Source organism: Lagenorhynchus albirostris, chromosome 20 (assembly GCF_949774975.1).
Source record: "Lagenorhynchus albirostris chromosome 20, mLagAlb1.1, whole genome shotgun sequence".
In the NCBI taxonomy this organism is placed as follows: Eukaryota; Metazoa; Chordata; class Mammalia; order Artiodactyla; family Delphinidae; genus Lagenorhynchus; species Lagenorhynchus albirostris.
In genome coordinates, this window is record NC_083114.1 from 14897570 (window position 1) to 14916940 (window position 19371).

The 19371-nt window shown below is 37.3% G+C and overlaps 1 protein-coding gene across 1 annotated transcript in view; it reads right to left on the minus strand.

Moving 5' to 3' along the window:
* Positions 1 to 18937, minus strand: part of EFCAB5 (EF-hand calcium binding domain 5) — a 78323-nt gene extending 59386 nt beyond the window's left edge. The window contains exons 1-4 of the mRNA XM_060134899.1: positions 18540 to 18937; positions 10997 to 11153; positions 8534 to 8594; positions 7098 to 7165 (exon numbers count right to left, since the gene is read on the minus strand). Of these exons, the coding sequence (XP_059990882.1) occupies positions 7098 to 7165; positions 8534 to 8594; positions 10997 to 11153; positions 18540 to 18922 (669 nt within the window). The 5' untranslated portion in view covers positions 18923 to 18937. The remainder of the gene's footprint in view (positions 1 to 7097; positions 7166 to 8533; positions 8595 to 10996; positions 11154 to 18539) is intronic.
* Positions 18938 to 19371: the final 434 nt, after the last annotated feature.

Genomic DNA, 19371 nt, shown 5'->3' on the forward strand with positions numbered 1-19371 from the left:
GTGGCTCAGTGCTCTAATGCTGAAATAAAAATTACTGATTCATGAAAAGATTCATCTTGTTTTGTATTAAGCTTTTGGGAATTGACCTCAAAGCCATATGAATTTTCTGGCTGTGGGAATGCTATTAAATCAAGAATTAGTTTAACTGTTTCTCCAAGAGACACTTTAACATTCTAGATTTATAGCCTATGGCTTTTCTGAGTGAGCATATTCCGTAAGCATGGGCTATATGACATGAAAGACAACCAGATGCCAACTGAACTACAAATCAAATTCCAAATAGAACAATTATAGCAGTTTGCCAGTATCTCCTGTAAAAACAGAAAAAATGAAAACATATGGTAGCTTTTGTGTTTTCACATCCTCCCAAGGAATGAGTCAATTAATATCCATAAGTCCTGAAATAATTGCTTAGATGAATTTAAGAATATGATTAACTATTAATATCCTTCAGTTTAATCACTTTGCGAGCTGTTAAACATTAAAACTGTACTTAATTAAGTTGTCTGTGTGTGCTGGATCCCAACATAATGAATTCTAAGATTTTCCTTTCTGACAGGAAAATCACAATGTTGAGAATGCAGTAAATGTCACACACAACAGGTTGGTAGCTACTGTTAGATTCTACAGCCTTGGGATTCACACTTATTTAATTATAGACATACTGGAAGATTGATGAAGTAGGTGATCTGAGAGCAGTAGGAAGAAAACTATGTTTGGAGACTATTTATGTTAGGTATTAACTTCCAAATTGTGTTTGGAAGCCTTGGTAGTAAATAATGTTTTCAGAAATGTCTGCAAGCAAGAACTATAGAATATTGAAATACACATAGTATATTTGCTATCTATCATTGAAGAAGTGATATGTTCATATAGCATTTGGGCAGAAAATTAGCTTTCCAGTCTCAGACAGGGAACTTTTAAAAACAATTAATGCTAATTATATATTCAACAAAGCAGAAAAATGTTCTGATCTTTAAAAACTTTGCTTAACAAATGAATTGAACAAAGGCCTCATTTAATATCCAATAATACTAAAAGTGACAGACTGAAACACACAGTCTAACCCATACTGGTGAAAGGTGGCTTAGGCAACGTTATGGGTTTAGTGGTGTGCCCCCAAAATTCATATGTTGAAGGCCTAACCCCCAGGACCTCAGAACGTGACTGTATGTTGAGATAGGATCTTTAAAGAGGTAATTAAATTAAAATGAGGTTACTAGGGTGGGCCCTCATCTGACTAGTACCCTTAAAAAAAGAGGAAATTTTGGGACTTCCCTGGCGGGGAGCCCACTGCTTAAGACTCCCCGCTTCCACTGCAGGGGGCACAGTTTCAATCCCTGGTCAGGGAACTAAGATCCTGCAAGCCGCACGGTGCAGCCAAAAAAAATTTTTTTTAAAAGAGGAAATTTGAACATGTACAGAGGGGAAGACCACGTGACGGTACAAGGAGAAGATGGCCATCTACGAGCCAAGGAGAGAGAGACTCCCAGAAGAAATCAACCCTGCCAATTTCTTGTCTTGGACTTCTAGCTTCCAGAACTGAGAAATTAAATTTCTGATGTTTAAGTCACCCAGTCTATGGTACTTTGTTATGGCAGCCCTAGCAAACTAATACAAACAATAAGGAATTGCTGATCAGACAGTTCCTTGAGTTGTGTGTTTCTTACAGTTGAAGACCACCTGGGAAGACACACACCAACTTGGAGGATAGTTTACCATAGGCTATCCCATTTCCCTGGCTTAAAATTCCCTTGTTTCCTCCTAAGGTTTCCTCAGGTAGTTTCACAACATATTGCTGCCTCTACCTCTCCCAAAGCCACCATTCTTCCATCTTCTGTCCTTCTCTGCCATAGCTCAAAGCACATGGAAAACAAAATGAGCAAAACAAAACAAACAAAAATTACAAAATACAGTTGAACTAGGGAGAATAGAAAGCCACTCAGATGCATACCATCTCAAGGAAAATGCACAGCCTGGACTTAGTAGAATATGTTAAAGTACAATCTTTGGGTATAGCTGATGAAGCCTCTCTATTTAAAGTTTAAACTTTGAGCTGTGTCAGTTTGAAGGCCTCAGACTGTCTGATTGATATAAAACAACTGAGCATAAGGAAGTGACCATCTCAAAGCAGACCACTTTGGAGCAAGAACAAAGAATCCCATAAAAGAGAGTCTAGGCAGAGGCCTGGCCCTTATTTACACCTGGCCAAGGGATACACTGGTTCCTCAGTGTGGCAGAATCAAAACTTAACATCTGAATCCCACTGTATAGTAAATTGCAGTTTTGTATATAATTATTCTTAAACCCATTTTATAATTCAGGTGTAGACCTCAGACTGCTTGAAGCCTATGTCTACTGAAGGATGCTGCTGGGAAACTGATCCTCAACCTTAGCCGGTTCCACAGTAAACAGGAAGGTGTTGGGTTGTTTTCACTTGTCCTTGGTGAGCAGGTAGATACGTGGAGATCATCCACGATGATCAGGTGGGAGATAAGGACAAAGAAAAGCAAAGTAAGCAAAGTAAGCTCCTCACTTAGGGTGACCAACTGACTCACTTTGCCTGGAACTTTCCTGGTTAAGCACTGAAAGTCCCATATACTGAGAAACCCTTCAGTCCCAGGCAAACCAGGATGGTTTGAAACCCTCTACTCTGATTCGTGCCAATAGTCTAATCCCTGTGGGGAACTCGAGGGATCCTCTGGAAGCATGCTGTGTTGTATCCTGCTTTATATAACAAACTTTCTCTGTAAGTATCTGTAAACGAAACTTTGCAGCCGTTGTGTCTGTGGCATCTTTTCATCTCCAATCCACTGGGACAAACATAAAGCAAACTATATAGAGAGTTATTATTCTGTGGTATGCATTCACCCATTCTTTATACTTCTGTTGTATTTAGATAATTACAAGATAAAGAACATCTAAACGTTTGTTACAAATAACTGGGAATGGTGAACAAATGACAATCTGAGTCAAGATTCTGGTGCCTAGAGTGAGCAGAACTGATAAGTAGGCCACATACCCCTAGAGAATAGTTCTTTAAAAGGATTCACTCTTGTCTGAGAAATCTATACTTTGTATTACTTTGAGGCAACAGTTGCAGCAGTCCCCAACCTTTTTGGCACCAGAGACCGGTTTTGTGGAAGACAATTTTTCCATGGCGGGGGGTTGGAGGGAGGTTGGTTCAGGCGGTAATACAAGCGATGTGGAGCGGCAGATAAAGCTTCGCTGGCTCTCTGGCCTCTCACCTCCTGCTGTGCGGCCTGGGGGTTGGGGACCCCTGGTTTAGGGGACTAACTGTGAAACTGCATCAGGAAAAGAACATCCATCAGTCAAGGGCCGATTGCTAGTATCAGTAGAAATAGAAGTGTGTCAATCTCTGGACCCCCCAGAGGTGGGAAAGGATGATCTGCATTGATAAGAGGACAGCCTCCTTCAGTTCCTCACTGTGGGGTCTTCGGAGGCTCTCTTCTACCTGAGGCCATCCTTACCCTTTACTCCATGAACCTTGTCATACTAAAGGTCTCGTATATAGTCATCACCAATGGATTAGAAATAAGGAAGTTCCTTTCCCTGGTAGTGCATGGTGATGCCCTCTTCTTTTTTTTTTTTTTTTTTTTTGCAGTACGCAGGCCTCTCACTGCTGTGGCCTCTCCCGTTGCGGAGCACAGGCTCCGGACGCGCAGGCTCAGCGGCCATGGCTCATGGGCCCAGCCGCTCCACGGCATATGGGATCTTCCCGGACTGGGGCACGAACCCGTGTCCCCTGCATTGGCAGGCGGACTCTCAACCACTGTGCCACCAGGGAAGCCCTGCCCTCTTCTTCAGGTAGCACTTTCCCCCACAGAAATAGTTACTTAATGATTATTAAGAACTCCATTTCAGGAACTTTGAAAACAAGGACCCCGACCACTATATAAAATATTACTTCTATTTGGAAAATGGGTTTCAAGTTCCAAACAACCAATCAACCTACAGAAACTTTTTTTGGAGAGGGGCATACAGCCATTTGTGGAACTATTATCAAAAAAAATTATGGGCATTTTTTGACAACTCAAGGTAATCTCTGCCTTAAAATGTACCAAGAAAAATTTAGACATACTTATCTCTCAGACTTCTCTTGAAACAGATTATTAGGAAATTCTTTACCAAAACAAAGGGAATTCATGGAGTTCAAAAAGTCCAGGAAATTAGGGCTTCCCTGGTGGCACAGTTGTTGAGAGTCTGCCTGCCAATGCAGGGGACACGGGTTCGTGCCCTGGTCTGGGAAGATCCCACATGCCGCGGAGCGGCTGTGCCCGTGAGCTGTGGCCGCTGGGCCTGCGCATCCAGAGCCTGTGCTCTGCAGCAGGAAAGGCCACAGCAGTGAGAGGCCCGTGTACCACAAAAAAAAAAAAAAGTTTTTGGAAGTTAGAAAGCACATTAAAATTTTTTAAACAATTGGAAAAACTTGAAAAATACATGCAATTTACAGCATAAACGGTAATGTCTTCAGTACATAAAGAGCATTTACAATTCCATAAGAAAAAATAAACATCAATAGGTAAGATGGGCAAAGGATGTGAACAGATAATTCACAGAAGAAAAAAATTTTAATTGCACAGAAAAATATTTAACCTCATTAGTAATCAAAAAGATAAAAGTTAAAAAACAAAATGCCATTAAATTGCAGAGATTTCTTATATGCAATAATGCCCACTATTGGTGAGAATATGGTGCTTCGAAAGCTCTCACATATTGCTAATGGGAGAACAAATCAGTATAATCAAAAGCACAGTTTGACAATAGATACCCAGATCCTTCCAATGTTTATTCTTTGACCTAGTAATTCTTTCTGGGAACCTATTCTAAGGAAATTACTGTGTCTTAGCTCGGGCTGCCATGACAAAGTACCACAGACTGGGCGGCTTAAACAGCAGAAATGTATTTACTCACAGTTCTGCAGGCTGATAAGTCCAAAATCAAGGTGCCAACAGGGTTGGTGTCTGGTGAAGGCTCTCTTCTTGGGTTTCAAATGGCTGCCTTCTTGCTATGTCTTCACATGGCCTTTCCTTAGTGCATGCATGTAGAAAGAGAGAGAGGTCTCTCTCTTTCTCTTCTTATAAGGTCATCAATCCTATCGGATTCGAACTCCACCTTTATGACTTCATTTAACCTTAATTACCTCTGTTAGCCCTATCTCCTAAAAAAAAATCACATTGGGAAGGTTAGGAATTCAACATGTGAATTTGCAGGGGGCATAATTCAGTCCACATCAAGCTGTAAACAAAAGTTTATATGCAGATGTTAATCATCATATTTATAGTGAATAATGAGAAATGTCCAACAATAAATAAATGATTAAATAAATTATAATAATTATAATGTTTCCATTAAAATGAATTATGGATTAAAAATTTTTTCTTCTTTATATTTTTAATTTTCTAAACTGAATATTACTTTCTTACTGAGATATAATTCACATACCATAAAATTCATATAGTATTACTTATATATTTTAAAAAATAAGAAAATTTTCTAAATTGCCCCATTTTAGGGAAACTAGTATAAGACAAAAAGGCAAGTAGCATCTAGAATCAGTGTCTTGCAAAGATATTTAAGTTACATTTATTACTACATTAAAGTGATAAAGCCTTGACTTTTTCTAAACCATTTAAATACTATAGTTTATTCTTCTGCATATTTTTCTTTGAGTAACTTTTCTCATTTGCGCTCACAAGATTTTATTGGGTTGGCCAAAAAGTTCATTTGGGTTATGGAAAAACTCGAAAGAAGTTTTTGGCCAATCCAATAGTTTATGGAGATGGCTGAGTGTTGGCATGGGGAAGCTAATGTCACTGACAGAAGATTTTTTTTATTATTTACAGTTTCCAAGAGAAGGGAGCATGTCATGCCATGCAAAGCCACAGAGGGAGCACCAGGTTTGGGTCTGGAGGCAGAAGCAGGAGTAAGTGGAAAGCCTAGGCCAGAGCCGTTTTTGGGATTTCCTCAGGAAAGGCAAGGTAGGGCAGAGTAAACAGTTTAGGATTGGCTAGCTTGAATAATCTCAGCAGGCCTTGGGGTACAGGGGCAGTCCCTAGTTATCTGGTATCTATCTGGCCCTGGGTTGATTTAGTGCAGGGGAAATATTGGTTTGGTGAGTGAGATTTAAATAAGGAGGTGGTTTAGAGTATGTGCTCTGGATCACGGAGGACATATAAACAACTTTGGCCATTAGTTTGGCCCTGTGACTAATGGATGCCAAATAGACAAATACAGAATCTAAGAAAACAGAACATAATTGAGACAGGATTGACAAATACTTATCTGTATGATAATCATTTCAAGGATTCCAGAAATCCTTCATATAGAACCTTGAAATTGTATATAGTGCATAGTCATCACCTTCCATGGAGCCAGGGTATAAGAGAGGAGGAGAAAGTTACCTTGACTCTGGGACTCAGAAAAACAAGGGGAATTAGAGGAGAGACATGAAAAAATATAAAAGCAGGCTATAGAAGACTTAGGACCCTGGTACTATTAAATTGCTTCTTTTGCTTATTCCACTACAGTAGAATCATACTTTCTCAGGTGTAATTTTATGTTGACTTCTAAGCCAAACTGCCTGAATACAAATTTCCCTAGCTCCACTAATTTTGAGACCTTGTACAAGTTACTTACCTTTTCTGTACCTTAGTGTCTTCATCTATAAAAGTAGGAATAAGGATTGCTGAGATTACCTGAGTTAATATATGGATAGCTTTGGACAGCACCTGGCCCATAGGAAATGCTTTGTAAGTTTGAAACCTCATTATTATTTGTAGAACCAGATTTCACTGAATAGAACAAGCTGGTTTTTCTTGGCCCTACCCGAAGGTGTCAGTGGAAGTTTTTCACACACATCATGAGTACCACTGACTGAAAGAAGTTGCAACATGCCTTTGATTATAAGATGTAACCTAACTTCAGAGGGGTTAAAATATTTTAAAGTGTACATCTTAGAATCGATAAAATAAGTTTTTATGCTTTCATTTAAGTTAATGTATGTGTGACATCCACCAAAAGACAACTGAAACTGGCAAAATAATTTGATTCAAATAATGAATAATGTAACTTACTTCTATAAATTCCATTTTGTTCAGTCTTGGTTCCATTGAGTCAGCAATATCCAATTGTTGGCAGCATGCTTTTAATTATGGAACAAAGGTTATTTGATAGTTTGGTTGTGATACATTCGTATTTTATATTCATATCATAGTACTCCAAAAGAACATAAAATTCTTAATGTCCATCAATATTTATAATAGAGTAAATGATATATAGTTGGGTAACATTCCAATTACTACAAAATTATTATTTTTCCTGACTTCTATTTAACTAAGCAACTCAAACACTAAAGAACATGCCTACATTTTTAATGACCATGTCAAGATAAAGCAGAAATAAATAGGCTCATCAATAGTATAAAAGACCGCAAAAATATCTGTGTTGGTTTATGCTAGCATTTATGCCAGAAGGTCCTAAAACACAACACTTCCACAAACTTTCCTTTTAAATACTTAATTTTGTCTTTAATATTTTAAAAATTAAATAAATATGAATATATTCTTTTGGTAAAAGATTCAAATAATACAAAAATATAAACAGCAAAACTTGAAATAAAGACTTCTTTAAACCTCTATTTGATATGACAATTACATGATCCTTATTGACCTTACTAGGACACATAAATTGTATGAAAGCTCATGATAAAAGAATTAATACACTGGTTTCCTCTCCTACTTCTAAGAATAACTCTTCCTGCCTATTATGGGCTGGTACATAAAAAGTTTTTTGTTTTTTTTTTGTGGTACACGGGCCTCTCACTGTTGTGGCCTCTCCCGTTGCGGAGCATAGGCTCCAGACGCGCAAGCTCAGCAGCCATGGCTCACGGGCCCAGCCGCTCCGCGGCATGTGGTATCTTCCCAGACTGGGACATGAACCCGTGTCGCCTGCATCAGCAGGCAGACTCTCAACCACTGCGCCACCAGAGAAGCCCGAGGATTCTACATGTATATAAAAATTCATTCATTTTGCTCTTATTTCAAAATGCCAGATACAAAGAGTATGACTGATTGGATATAATTTTACTTTTCTTATGTCTAAACATTCATTATAAATAGGTACAAATGTCTGACTATTCCATATGACTTTTAGCGAAGTTGTAACTAAGCATTTATATATTGAAATACAGCACAATTTAATTTTCTTATGTCTTTACTTGTATTTCTCCTTCATATCACAGTTATGACATTATATCTTTCTTTTAAAATTCTGTGTATGTAAGCAATATTTTCTAGGAATTTGATAGGATAATAAAGGGTTATTACAAAATAGTTGTAATAAAATGGGGCACTTGACTGAAAGAATTAAAAATCACTGATTGCATCTCTGCTTTTCTACATTCTCTAACTGAAAAGAGCAAAAGAGCTTGACTACATGACTCTTCATCTTTATTCAGCATCCCTCCACCCTCAAAAAAAAGGACAGAGAAAAATATAAACACTGCAGTAACAGGCAGGCTTACCAAGCTGGAAATCTGGATTTTGAAAAAATTCATGAAGGACATTCTGAATCTGCAAATCAAAGAAAAGAGACCATATACTACTTTTCAATTAGCATATATTAAGTATTTTAGACTAAAAGCCATCTGTAGTCTTTTAATTTAAGTCCTAGGTAATTCTTCTAACCCAGGGACAGAAATAGTAATAATTAACATTTAGTTTATAGCAGATTTCAAAGTATATAAAATGCTTTTGCATATATTTCCTCACTGATTTTCAACCTTTTTGTGTGAGAACTAGGATGCTGAGCAGATCCCATTTGCCCCCTCTAAGGAAATTTCTAACAACACTCAGACATTGGGCATGACGGAGCTAAGGCAAATTTGGCAACCAGTTTGGCAATCCAAAGAATCCTCTATAATTCTTCAGTCTTCAATGACTAAAAACAAAATTTCTGAGCTCTTCTTGGTCCATTTTTTATTTTTTTATTTTATTTATTATTTTTATTTTTATAATTTATTTTTGGCTGCATTGGGTCTTCGTTGTGGCGCGCAGGCTTCTCATTGCGGTGGCTTCTCTTGTTGTGGAGCATGGGCTCTAGGTGCAAGAGCTTCAGTAGTTGTGGCACGTGGGCTCAGCAGTTGTGGCTCACAGGCTCTAGAGTGCAGGCTCAGTAGCTGTGGCGCACGGGCTTAGTTGCTCCACAGCATGTGGGATCTTCCTGAACCAGGGCTCAAACCCACGTCCCCTGCATTGGCAGGCGGATCCTTAACCACTGTGCCACCAGGGAAGTTCCTTGGTCCATTTTTTAAAAATAAGACTTTATTTTTCAGGGAAGTTTTAGGTTCACAGAAAAATTGACCAGAAAGTACAGAGAGTTTCCATAGACTCCCTGCCCCCGACCACCACATACATAGCTTTCCTCCACTACCAACATCCCCCATCACAATGGTATATTTGTTACTATCAATGAACCTACACTGGAAACTCATAACCCAAAGTCCATAGTTTACATTAGTGTTATACATTCTATGGGTTTTGAAAATTATATGATGACATGTATCCATTATTATGGTATTGTACAGAATTGCTTCACCACCCTAAAACTCCTCTGTGCTCTGCCTATTCATCCTTATTTCCCCTCCTCACTCCTGGAAACCAATGATCTTTTTACCGCCTCCATAATTTTACCTTTTCTGGAAAGTCATAGAGTTAGAATCATACAGTATATAGCCTTTTCAGATTGGCTTCTTTCACTTAGTAATATTCATTTAAGGTTCTTCCATGTCTTTTCATGGCTTGATAGCTCATTTCTTTTTAGCACAGAATAATATTTCACTATCCGGATGTACCACATTTATTTATTATTCACCCACTGAAGGACATCTTGGTTGCTTCCAAGTTTTGTCAATTATGCTGTAAACATCCATGTGTAGGCTTTTGTGTGGACATAAATTTTCAACTCCTTTGGGTAAATACAAAGGACCATCTACCATGTCTTGATTGTATGGTAAGAGTGTGTTTAGTTTTATAAGAGACTGCCAAACTGTATTCCAAAGTGACCACACCTTTTTTTATTTTACCAACAATGAATGAGAGTTTCTGTTGGTGCACATCTTTGCTAGCATTTGGTGTTGTCAGTGTTCTGGATTTTGGCCATTCCGATAGGTGTGTAGTGGTATCTCACTGCTGTTCTAATTTGCATTTCCCTGATGACATATGTGGAACACATTTTCATATGCTTATTTGTCACCTGTATATCTTTGGTGAAGTGTCTGTTCAGGTCTTTTGCCCGTTCTAAGATCTGTTATTTGTTTTCCTATTGTTGATTTTAAGAGTTATTTGTATATTACTGTTCTTTATCAGGTATGTCTTTTGCAAATATTTTCTTCCAGTCTGTGGCTTGTCTTCCTTGGTCTATTTTTAGCAACTGGAAATATGCTTGGTATTGTATCTAACCAATAATTATTCTCACATCTATATACACCTAAGAGAACATATATAACTCTTAGAGTACAGTTATTTTTCAGAGCTAAAGACATGGTCTCTTAGGGAATTCCTTGGCGGTCTGGTGGTTAGGACTCTGTGCTCTCACTGCCGAGGGCCTGGGTTTGATCCCTGGTCAGGGGACTAAAATCCCACAAGCCGTGTGGCACGGCCTCCCCCCCAAAAAAGGATATGGTCTTTTAGTCCACAGAAGTAATTAGTTACACACATACAAAAAACAAACGAAAGCTATGTCTGTCTGTAAGGAAGAGTTTGTGAAATTCAGCCAGAGTCAATATTTTGGAAATCTACCTAGAATTTTCTTTTTAATGTTCAAGAGAAAATTGAAGAAATTGACTTTCATGGGCTAGACTTACATCAGCAGGACCAAAAATTTAGAGGGAGGTTTCTAGCACTCTGCTCAGTATCTAGCAATCACCCTCTTATCACCCATTCCACCTACCCTTCACAGATACGCTCTTCCTTACCACTATCATAGGAATCATTCCTTTGGGGTCTAGAATCCACTCATTGAACTGTTCCTGCAGAGCCTGTTTCCATGTGTTGGCCACCTTGGCTTTGACTTTGTTCATGCATTCTATTTGTTCTCGTTTCTGTTTAATAATCTCCTTCATCCTGGATACTCTGAAGGATGTAGAAACAGAAGAAATGTCAAGTTGAGACCACTGGATTTGACTCAGATTGTTCAAATGGCAGAATACAGGAATTCAGAGCCTCATTTAAACTTTGGATCTGTGTTTTTCCGTGAAATTTTCCTTCATTCAAGCCTGTAGGGATCCCTCCTTCCCCCAGCACATACTGAATTTGGCATTAATGATAAGCTGCCTTCTACTATTATTTGACTTTTTATAGAGGTAGGCCTTATTTTACTCAACTAAATACTGTACTTAAGAAGCACTAAGAATAGCTCTAGAACCTGCCACATATAAAAGCAAGGTTGAACGCACTAAAGCCTCAAGGTGGTGGGCCTCTTTTTTCCCTGGACACGTAAATCATCTTGGAAGGACTCTAATTCCAAGTCTAGGGTGGGAGCCTGGAAACTGCATTTATGAAAAGCATCTCAGGTAATTCTGATGCCTTGGACCAAACTTCTGATTTCTGTCTAGGAAAATTTATTGTCAATTTCTTTTATCCGGCCGGAGTCAAATACTTTTGACAGCCTCTGAGCATAATAGCTAACTTAGACAGAGTTGCATCACCCAGGTTGAAAATGGGGGAAGAATGTGATTTTAGTCATTCCTATGTTTATCATCCCTACTAGGACTTCAAAACCCCAAAACTGGTTTTGATTGAAACACCAAAATGGTTCAGAATAATAAAAATAGCTGCTGGTTTCAAATACAATTTTCAAGTAATGTTTGAGTCAGGTCTTCATCTTTCAAAGAAGAGAGACTAGGGCAATCTGACAGATTTGGAAATGCAAAAGAATTCTCAGTAAGAACTGGTAAACTGGAGAACTCCAATAATCCAAAAGAAACAACTAAAATCTAAATCATTACTTTATGCCCATATAAGGCCTTCAAAATTCTCTAAGAAAAGAAGCCTTCAAAAATAAACTTTGAAGTTTGAAAATAAAAATAGGCAAGTTGTTAAATAGTGCAGAAGGGCTTGTTTCTGAACTGCTGGAAGATTAATTAGCATTTTAAAGGATGTGCTAAGTTCCTCTAATGCGACTACTAACTAGCCAAACCGCCATCACTTATCTCAGAACCCCCAGTCTATTCTTGGCTGGCTCTTCTTCTGCTCTTCCCCTACTCTTTCTCCCCCTGCTGCTTTATCTTTCTCCCTCTCTCCCTCTCTCTCTATCCTCCTCTCCCCTTTCCCCTGTCTCTATACAGCACTCTCCTCAACTTCTGTCTTTTCTGCATGATTTTCTGTTCTGTGTCTGCGTCCTTCTTCTAGCTTTTTCTCATTATTCACTCATTCACACTCACTCACTAAGTCAGTTACTTATTTACTCGTTACACAAACATTTATCAAGCACCTACTATAGATTCTGCCATTATAAAGCTTAGGGTCCACTGCAGAACAGATAAGTAAGTGATATTGTGTAATAAGTACTCGGTGTCTCCAGATTCTCGTGTATTAATCAACATAGATTAACAAAATTGAGTTTCTGTCCTATTTCCATCTGCCTGAAAAGCCTTCCTCCCTCTCTTTGTTTGACTCGATCCTCCACGTCCTTTAGGTCTCAGTTCAGACATCATTTCCTCCCTCTTATTAATGCCCACATTTAGAAACAAAACTTAGTTTTGTGCTTCAGGGCTACTGCACATGAGACTCCAAATATAATCCAGATGGATTTTTAATTTACTAGGTAACTCATTCAGGGACTGAATAAAATTTCTCTTTAGTGGTCTGCATTATCTCAAGAGGATATCTAAATTAATCAACAGAATTCCATAGCATCCAAAACTCATAACTTTGGGTAGTGTAGGGTAGCCATAATCTGTAAGCAGATTCTAAGTATAAATCCACATTTAAGGAGACCTGAAAGAAAAAAACCTGCAGTGTGGTAAAATGCAAAAATTATCACAGATTCTTCCCATTCCTGTATGCATGTCTGTCTGTATGCAGTGTAACTTTGCAGCTTTTCCCATTATGAGCTGGAGTCTATTTCTGCATCTCTTGTGTCTGTCTGTGGCCATGTGACTTGCTTTAGCCGATGGGTCATTAGCAAACATGATGGAAGCAGAAAGTTGAAAAGTGCTATAAATTATATCACAATAAAACTGGAAGAAAAAGTGCTTAAACATTGGGGTTTGCTCTCTTGTATTGAACTTAAGAGCACTTCTACCACCACCTTGGAAATAAGCCTTGGCTAGCCTGCTGGATGATGATCCAGTTACCTCCATTGCTTTTACCAACAGCCAGCCAACTAATAGACAAATGACTAAGACTATCATTGCCATTTTACTGCAATGTATGAGTGAGTCCAACTGATACCATGTGGATCAGAGATGAGCCATGAGCCCAGTCCAAAATCATGAGCAAATAAATGATTGTTTATTTAAGCCACTGAGTTTTGAGGTATTTTGTTATGCAGCAAAAGCTAACTAACGAAACAGTTTTGCCATCTTAACAATTGTTTTGAGCTTTTTTAAAGAAAAGTACAGTATAAATCTAACTGATTAAAGAAGTAAAAATGCTTCCTTACCCTAATTGTGACAATCCAAATCCTATCCATCCATTCAAGCTGTGTATGGAAAATCTTCCACTCAGAGTATTTGCCTAGATTATATCAAAACTGAATGTTGTATTTCATAAAAACTGGTTCTAACCAGCTTAAGTGCATAATTGACCATGAACTTTGAGTGACCCCAGTACACCAGACCATTACTAGACCTAAGGGAGGACTCTTTCTCAACTGCTAAACAATAGAACTTGTTTTAATCAATCATGTACAAACCTATGGACTCACTCTGTCCTATATACAGTGTGATCGTCTTCAGTTGTTATAACCACTATAAAGCTCCCTTCCTAACACTTAAAAACTCCAGAATTTTCCCCTTCAGCAAACTAGTCAGTGAATTCTTCACTGGTGTAGATTCCTTTGCCTGGCAAGTTAATAAACTCAGCTTTTGTTTGTTTGTTTGTTTTTAAGCTCTGATGGTCTTAGTTTCACAGAGCTAAATTGGACTTCTTGCCATTCTTGGAGCATGTCCACATTGTTCCTGTGATGAGTATTCCTATAAAAATACATATATGATATGTGTCTACTTAGTTATTATACTTAACACATTTTCTTCTGTTTATTCAATATACAGCTTATTATGAAATGAAGTTCCTGACATAAGGTTCAATGACTTAAGAAAAATCTAAGTTACTGGTTAATCAATGATATTTGAACAGCTAAATAATTAGGCCTATTTGGAATTTTATAAAATGATGAAGAACATTTATTATAGCCTCCCACTTAAGTACAGATGATTAATCATAGAGATTTCAAAATTAAATACTCAATTACTCCAAATTAAGACATATCTCAAAATAATCTTATGTATCAAAAAAAACCAAGAAAACTTTCATCATTCTAAGCCAGATTAGAATATGTCAGTTAATTCATTTAACAAATATTTATTGAGCATTACTTACACAACACAGTGTTAGATGCTGGGGATTCAATGGTAAATATGACAGATGTAGTTCCTGCTCACATTACAGCAGGAGAAACAACCATTACAATTTTGATAAGTGCGATGAAGAAGAAACACAGGATGCAATGAGAGAGCCTATAAGGGAAGACCCCAACCCAAATTCATGACGAAGTGGTATTTGAGCTGAACTCTGAAGGACTGGGAGGATAAGATAAAGAGGAAGGGAAAGAAGTAACAACATGTGAAAAGATCCTGAAGTGGAAAGAAGCACAGTATGTTTGAAGAACTGAAAGAAATCCTATATGCCTGGGGTATAGAGTGTGAGAATGAGAGAGGTGGGAGCCCGGGCTAGAAAGAAAGTCAGAGACCAGGTCATACAAGAAAGTTTGTATAGGCCTAGTTAAGGATTTTGGTTTTTATCCTAAGAATAAAGGGATACCATTGAAAGGTTTCACACTGGAGAAAAATATGAAAACGTTAAACTTTAAAAAAATCACTTCAGTTACAGGTAAATGATAGAGTGGAAGAGGGCAAAATGGATGCAAACATAACAATTAGGAGACTATTGCAATATTGCGGGTGACAGATGATGGTAGCTTAGACTAGGGTGACAGCAGTGGGGAGGGTCAGAAATGAATAGATTTGAAAGAAGGAGGTAAAATCAGCAGGACTTAATGATTGACTGGAAGTGATCAATGAGGAAGTAGAAAGTGTCAAGGTTGATCCCTCTGGTTTTGGCTTAAAAATCTGGATGGATGATCAATTAAGACAATGACTTGTTGAAACTGAGATGCTCGTGAAACATCCAAGTGCACATACTGAATAGATAGTTACATGTGTTGTAATGAGGGCACTCAGGGATGGATTATGGAGTGATAGGAGAACTATGCCTTAAGGAACCTTAATATTTGAAGATCAGGTAGCAAAGAATGAACCAGCAAAGGATACTGAGAAGGATTAAACAGAGGTAGAGGGAAAACTAGTAAAGAATGATATCATGGAAGGAAGGGAAACAGCATTTCAAGGAGGAAATGGCCAACACAATTGAACACTGCTAAGAGGTCAAGTAAGATGAGGACTGCAAACTTTCCACTGGGCCTAGAAGCAGAGAGAATGTTGTCATATTGGTAAGTGACATTTATTGAAGAGAGCCTGGAAAAAAGACCAGATGGAACAGGTTGATAAAAGTGTAGGAAGTAGGGAGAGTGCTATTTGGACAACTATTTTGATAAATTTAGCTATGTTTTAGTCATATTTCCTCAACTAGAGTGTATAAGCTCCTCATGACAAGAACCAAATTTTGTATTTCTTTTTTGTATAAGGTATGGCTCAACATTAAGCACTGAATAATTATGCCATAAATACTGATTGACTGTGAAGACTCCTCAATAAATTTAAGTTATTAATTCATTCATCTAACAAATATTTATTGAGGCCCAACTCATGCCAAATACTTCGCTCAGTGTTGGAAATATAGATATGATAGAAGATGGCATGCAATATAGTGTGCAATATGATAGAAAATAGTGTGCAATAGTGTACTTCTCTGCAACAGTGTAAAATTCTAACACTAATAATCTTTCTCTACACTTCCTTTTTAATGTTTAACTTTTAAAAAAATATATCATACAGTAAAATTAACCTTTTTTGGTGCATAGTTGTATAAATTTCAACACGTATAAATATGTGTAACCATCACCATAATCAAGCTATCAAAAGTTTGTAATTTTACTTTTTTTTTTTTTTCCGGTATGCGGGCCTCTCACTGTTGCGACCTCTCCCGTTGCGGAGCACAGGCTCCGGACGCGTAGGCTCAGCAGCCATGGCTCACGGGCCCAGCCGCTCCGCGACATGTGGGATCTTCCCGGACCAGGGCACAAACCCGTGTCCCCTGCATCAGCAGGTGGACTCTCAACCACTGCGCCACCAGGGAAGCCCTGTAATCTTACTTTAAGTGCAAATATTTTTCATTATCAATTCACAATAAGGCAGTAGTGACATAGAATATGCATTCTCAAGAATTGGAGGGATCAAGAATCAGAGGGAAAAGATGCTAAAAGAAAAGAAAATATGAAGAAAAACAAAATGACACAAACCTACCCTCCTTATCAGTTTTGCAAATTTACATGTAAGAATTATAGTCCACTTCAATTCTATACCTGTCTTTCAGGAACCCTGAGGGAAAGCAATGAAAGTATATTGCATATGTAAAATTACAAATGGCAGTGATATTTTATTTTTTAGATAAGTGGCTACCACTATATAAATTGTTCCGAATCAGTAAGAAGTGTCTTCTCTATCTATCGTACTTAGACACCAAAAAAAGATGAATCCATTTTTGTCCAGGGAAGTAGGCAGATGAAAAATTTTCAGATCAGGTTGAGTCAAACAGACACTTTAACATTATCACCAGAAGATAAAGTCTTGACAAATCAAACAAAAATATTATGTGTCCTTTTTCTTGAGCATAAGTAAGGAAAACTCATTCCTAAAATGAACGGACTTCTCCAAAGCTCTCTAATGGATTGAGAACAACACAAACAGTGATATAGATCAGAGAATTTAAAAGCAGGACTGTTTTTGCTAAGATTGCTGGGTATCCAAGCTTTAAGTCAATAGACATTGTGCTGCTGTAAAGCATCCCTAGGATTTCTGAATATTCTATAAATGCCTGAAACTGTCTTGTGTTGACATATGGATCTTGGATTTTTGCCAGAGGAAGATGAAACCCTAATTCTGATAATCTCAGCAAAGAAAGCATCTTTAAATACTTTAACTCTTTCATGATATTCCTAACAACTTTAAGACAACATTGACTGATACAGAATAAGATGAGCAAATGGAAAGACAAGCATTCTCATATAGAAACACTTGTCATTATTAAAGATGTTGATTTTCCCTAAGATAATGAATAAATTTAATCTTATTTCAATAAAAATTCCTATAACGTTTCTTTTGGTGTTCTCTCTCCCCCACTCTTCTTTTTCTCAGGTAGATGAACGAATCCTAAAGTTCATATTGAAAAGTAAACACACAAGAATAGACAGTAGTGATTAGAAAAGAACAAATATAGACTATTCAGTAACTGTTATTGGGCTCACTATGTAGCCATTTGGAAAAGAAAAAGTTGGATACATATTTTAAATCTTACACTAGGATAAATTCTAAATGGATCAATATTTTAAATTAAAATTATTCCAGAAGAAAACATGGGACAATTCTTTTAACATCTTGAAATGAAATGTAACAATGACTCAAAGCCCAGAAGCCATAAAATAAAAGTAAATAATTTGACCACATAGAAATAAAAAATCCTATACATGACACAAGATAAATGACAGGTGAAAAACAGGAAAATATTTGTAACTCATTCACATGCTTTGGATAAAAGGAAGAAAATTAAGAATGTATATTTGCATTTGCTTATGTATGCACTAAGAAACTCTGGAAGGATCCATTGAAAACTAAGAACAGTAGCTATTTATAGCAGAGGTGGAGCACTGCGTGGATGGAGGAAAAGAATGGGAGAGAAAGTTTTTAACATATAACACTTTATACGTTTCAGCTTTTGAACCAGGCGAACATATTACCTATCTGAAAAGTTAAATTTTAAAAAGTCCTTCCTCTCATATAGCTTACTTTCCAATGCAAGAAGACAAATAATAAACAAATAAATATACACTTGGGATCCTAGTGAGATAACTAAATTCATCAGTACAAGGAACTTACTTAATATACCTCGTTAGTCTTCACAGTGCCTCATAAATAGTGAAGCACATAGTAGTAGCTCAATAAATACTTTTTGAAGAACTATAAAGTTACTTTAAGTCCTATTTGTATGATTATGTTATTGTTCTACTTGCTTTTCAACATAAGGAGCTAGATCATCAACTGAAAATACAACAAACTGTACCTGTTGTAAGTAGTGCTTGGAACGTTTATCTTCAGGTCTTCTGCAATATTTCTCATCACCCTCTGATAACCAGACATTCCTGAGTCTTTGATGTAATTAGGGTTGTTTCTCATTAAGTATTCCCCCAAATGGTTAATTGGATCAAACTTGGTTGGAATATCAACTTCTGCCAAAAGCTTTTTCTTTTCCACTTGCATTAACATTTTTTCCATTCCAGGAACTAAGGTGGGTAGAAGTTTGTCGAGTAAATACGCACGAGTGTTCAGTGTCATATTTTCAGTATGAAACCACTCTTTGGCCAAATTATCCGTGGGGAGTTTTTCTTCAGCCTTTTTTTCTAGTTCCTTCTTCAGATTTTCCTTATCTATGATTTTCTGCTGCATTGCCTGGGCTCTTGCCTGCACTCTTTCAAAAAGATTTTTCTTCCATGACTGTTCTAGCTTTGAATTTTGTGCAGTTTGATCTAAATTGAAAATCACTTCTGCAGGTTTTCTAAATACAGTATTCTTTGAGATTCTAGAGTCCTCTAGTGAACAAGTAGAGATTTTTCGCTGCTCCAGGTTTAATTCTGAGGGGACAAAAATTGAAATGTAAGAAATATTAGAAGTAGATTTTAATCTATGTTATTTTAGAATATTATTAGAAAATTATTTTACATCCATTTACATGGTATATTCGAACACAGCTAAAAGTAACAGAAAATCAGACAGCAGTGACTTTAACCATAAGGACATTTACTGTTTTCTTAATCAGAAGCCATTCAACAGCTCAGTGTTTTTATTATGTACCTAGCATGTTTCTATTGTTCTTTATTCATTTTTTGTGCTTGTAT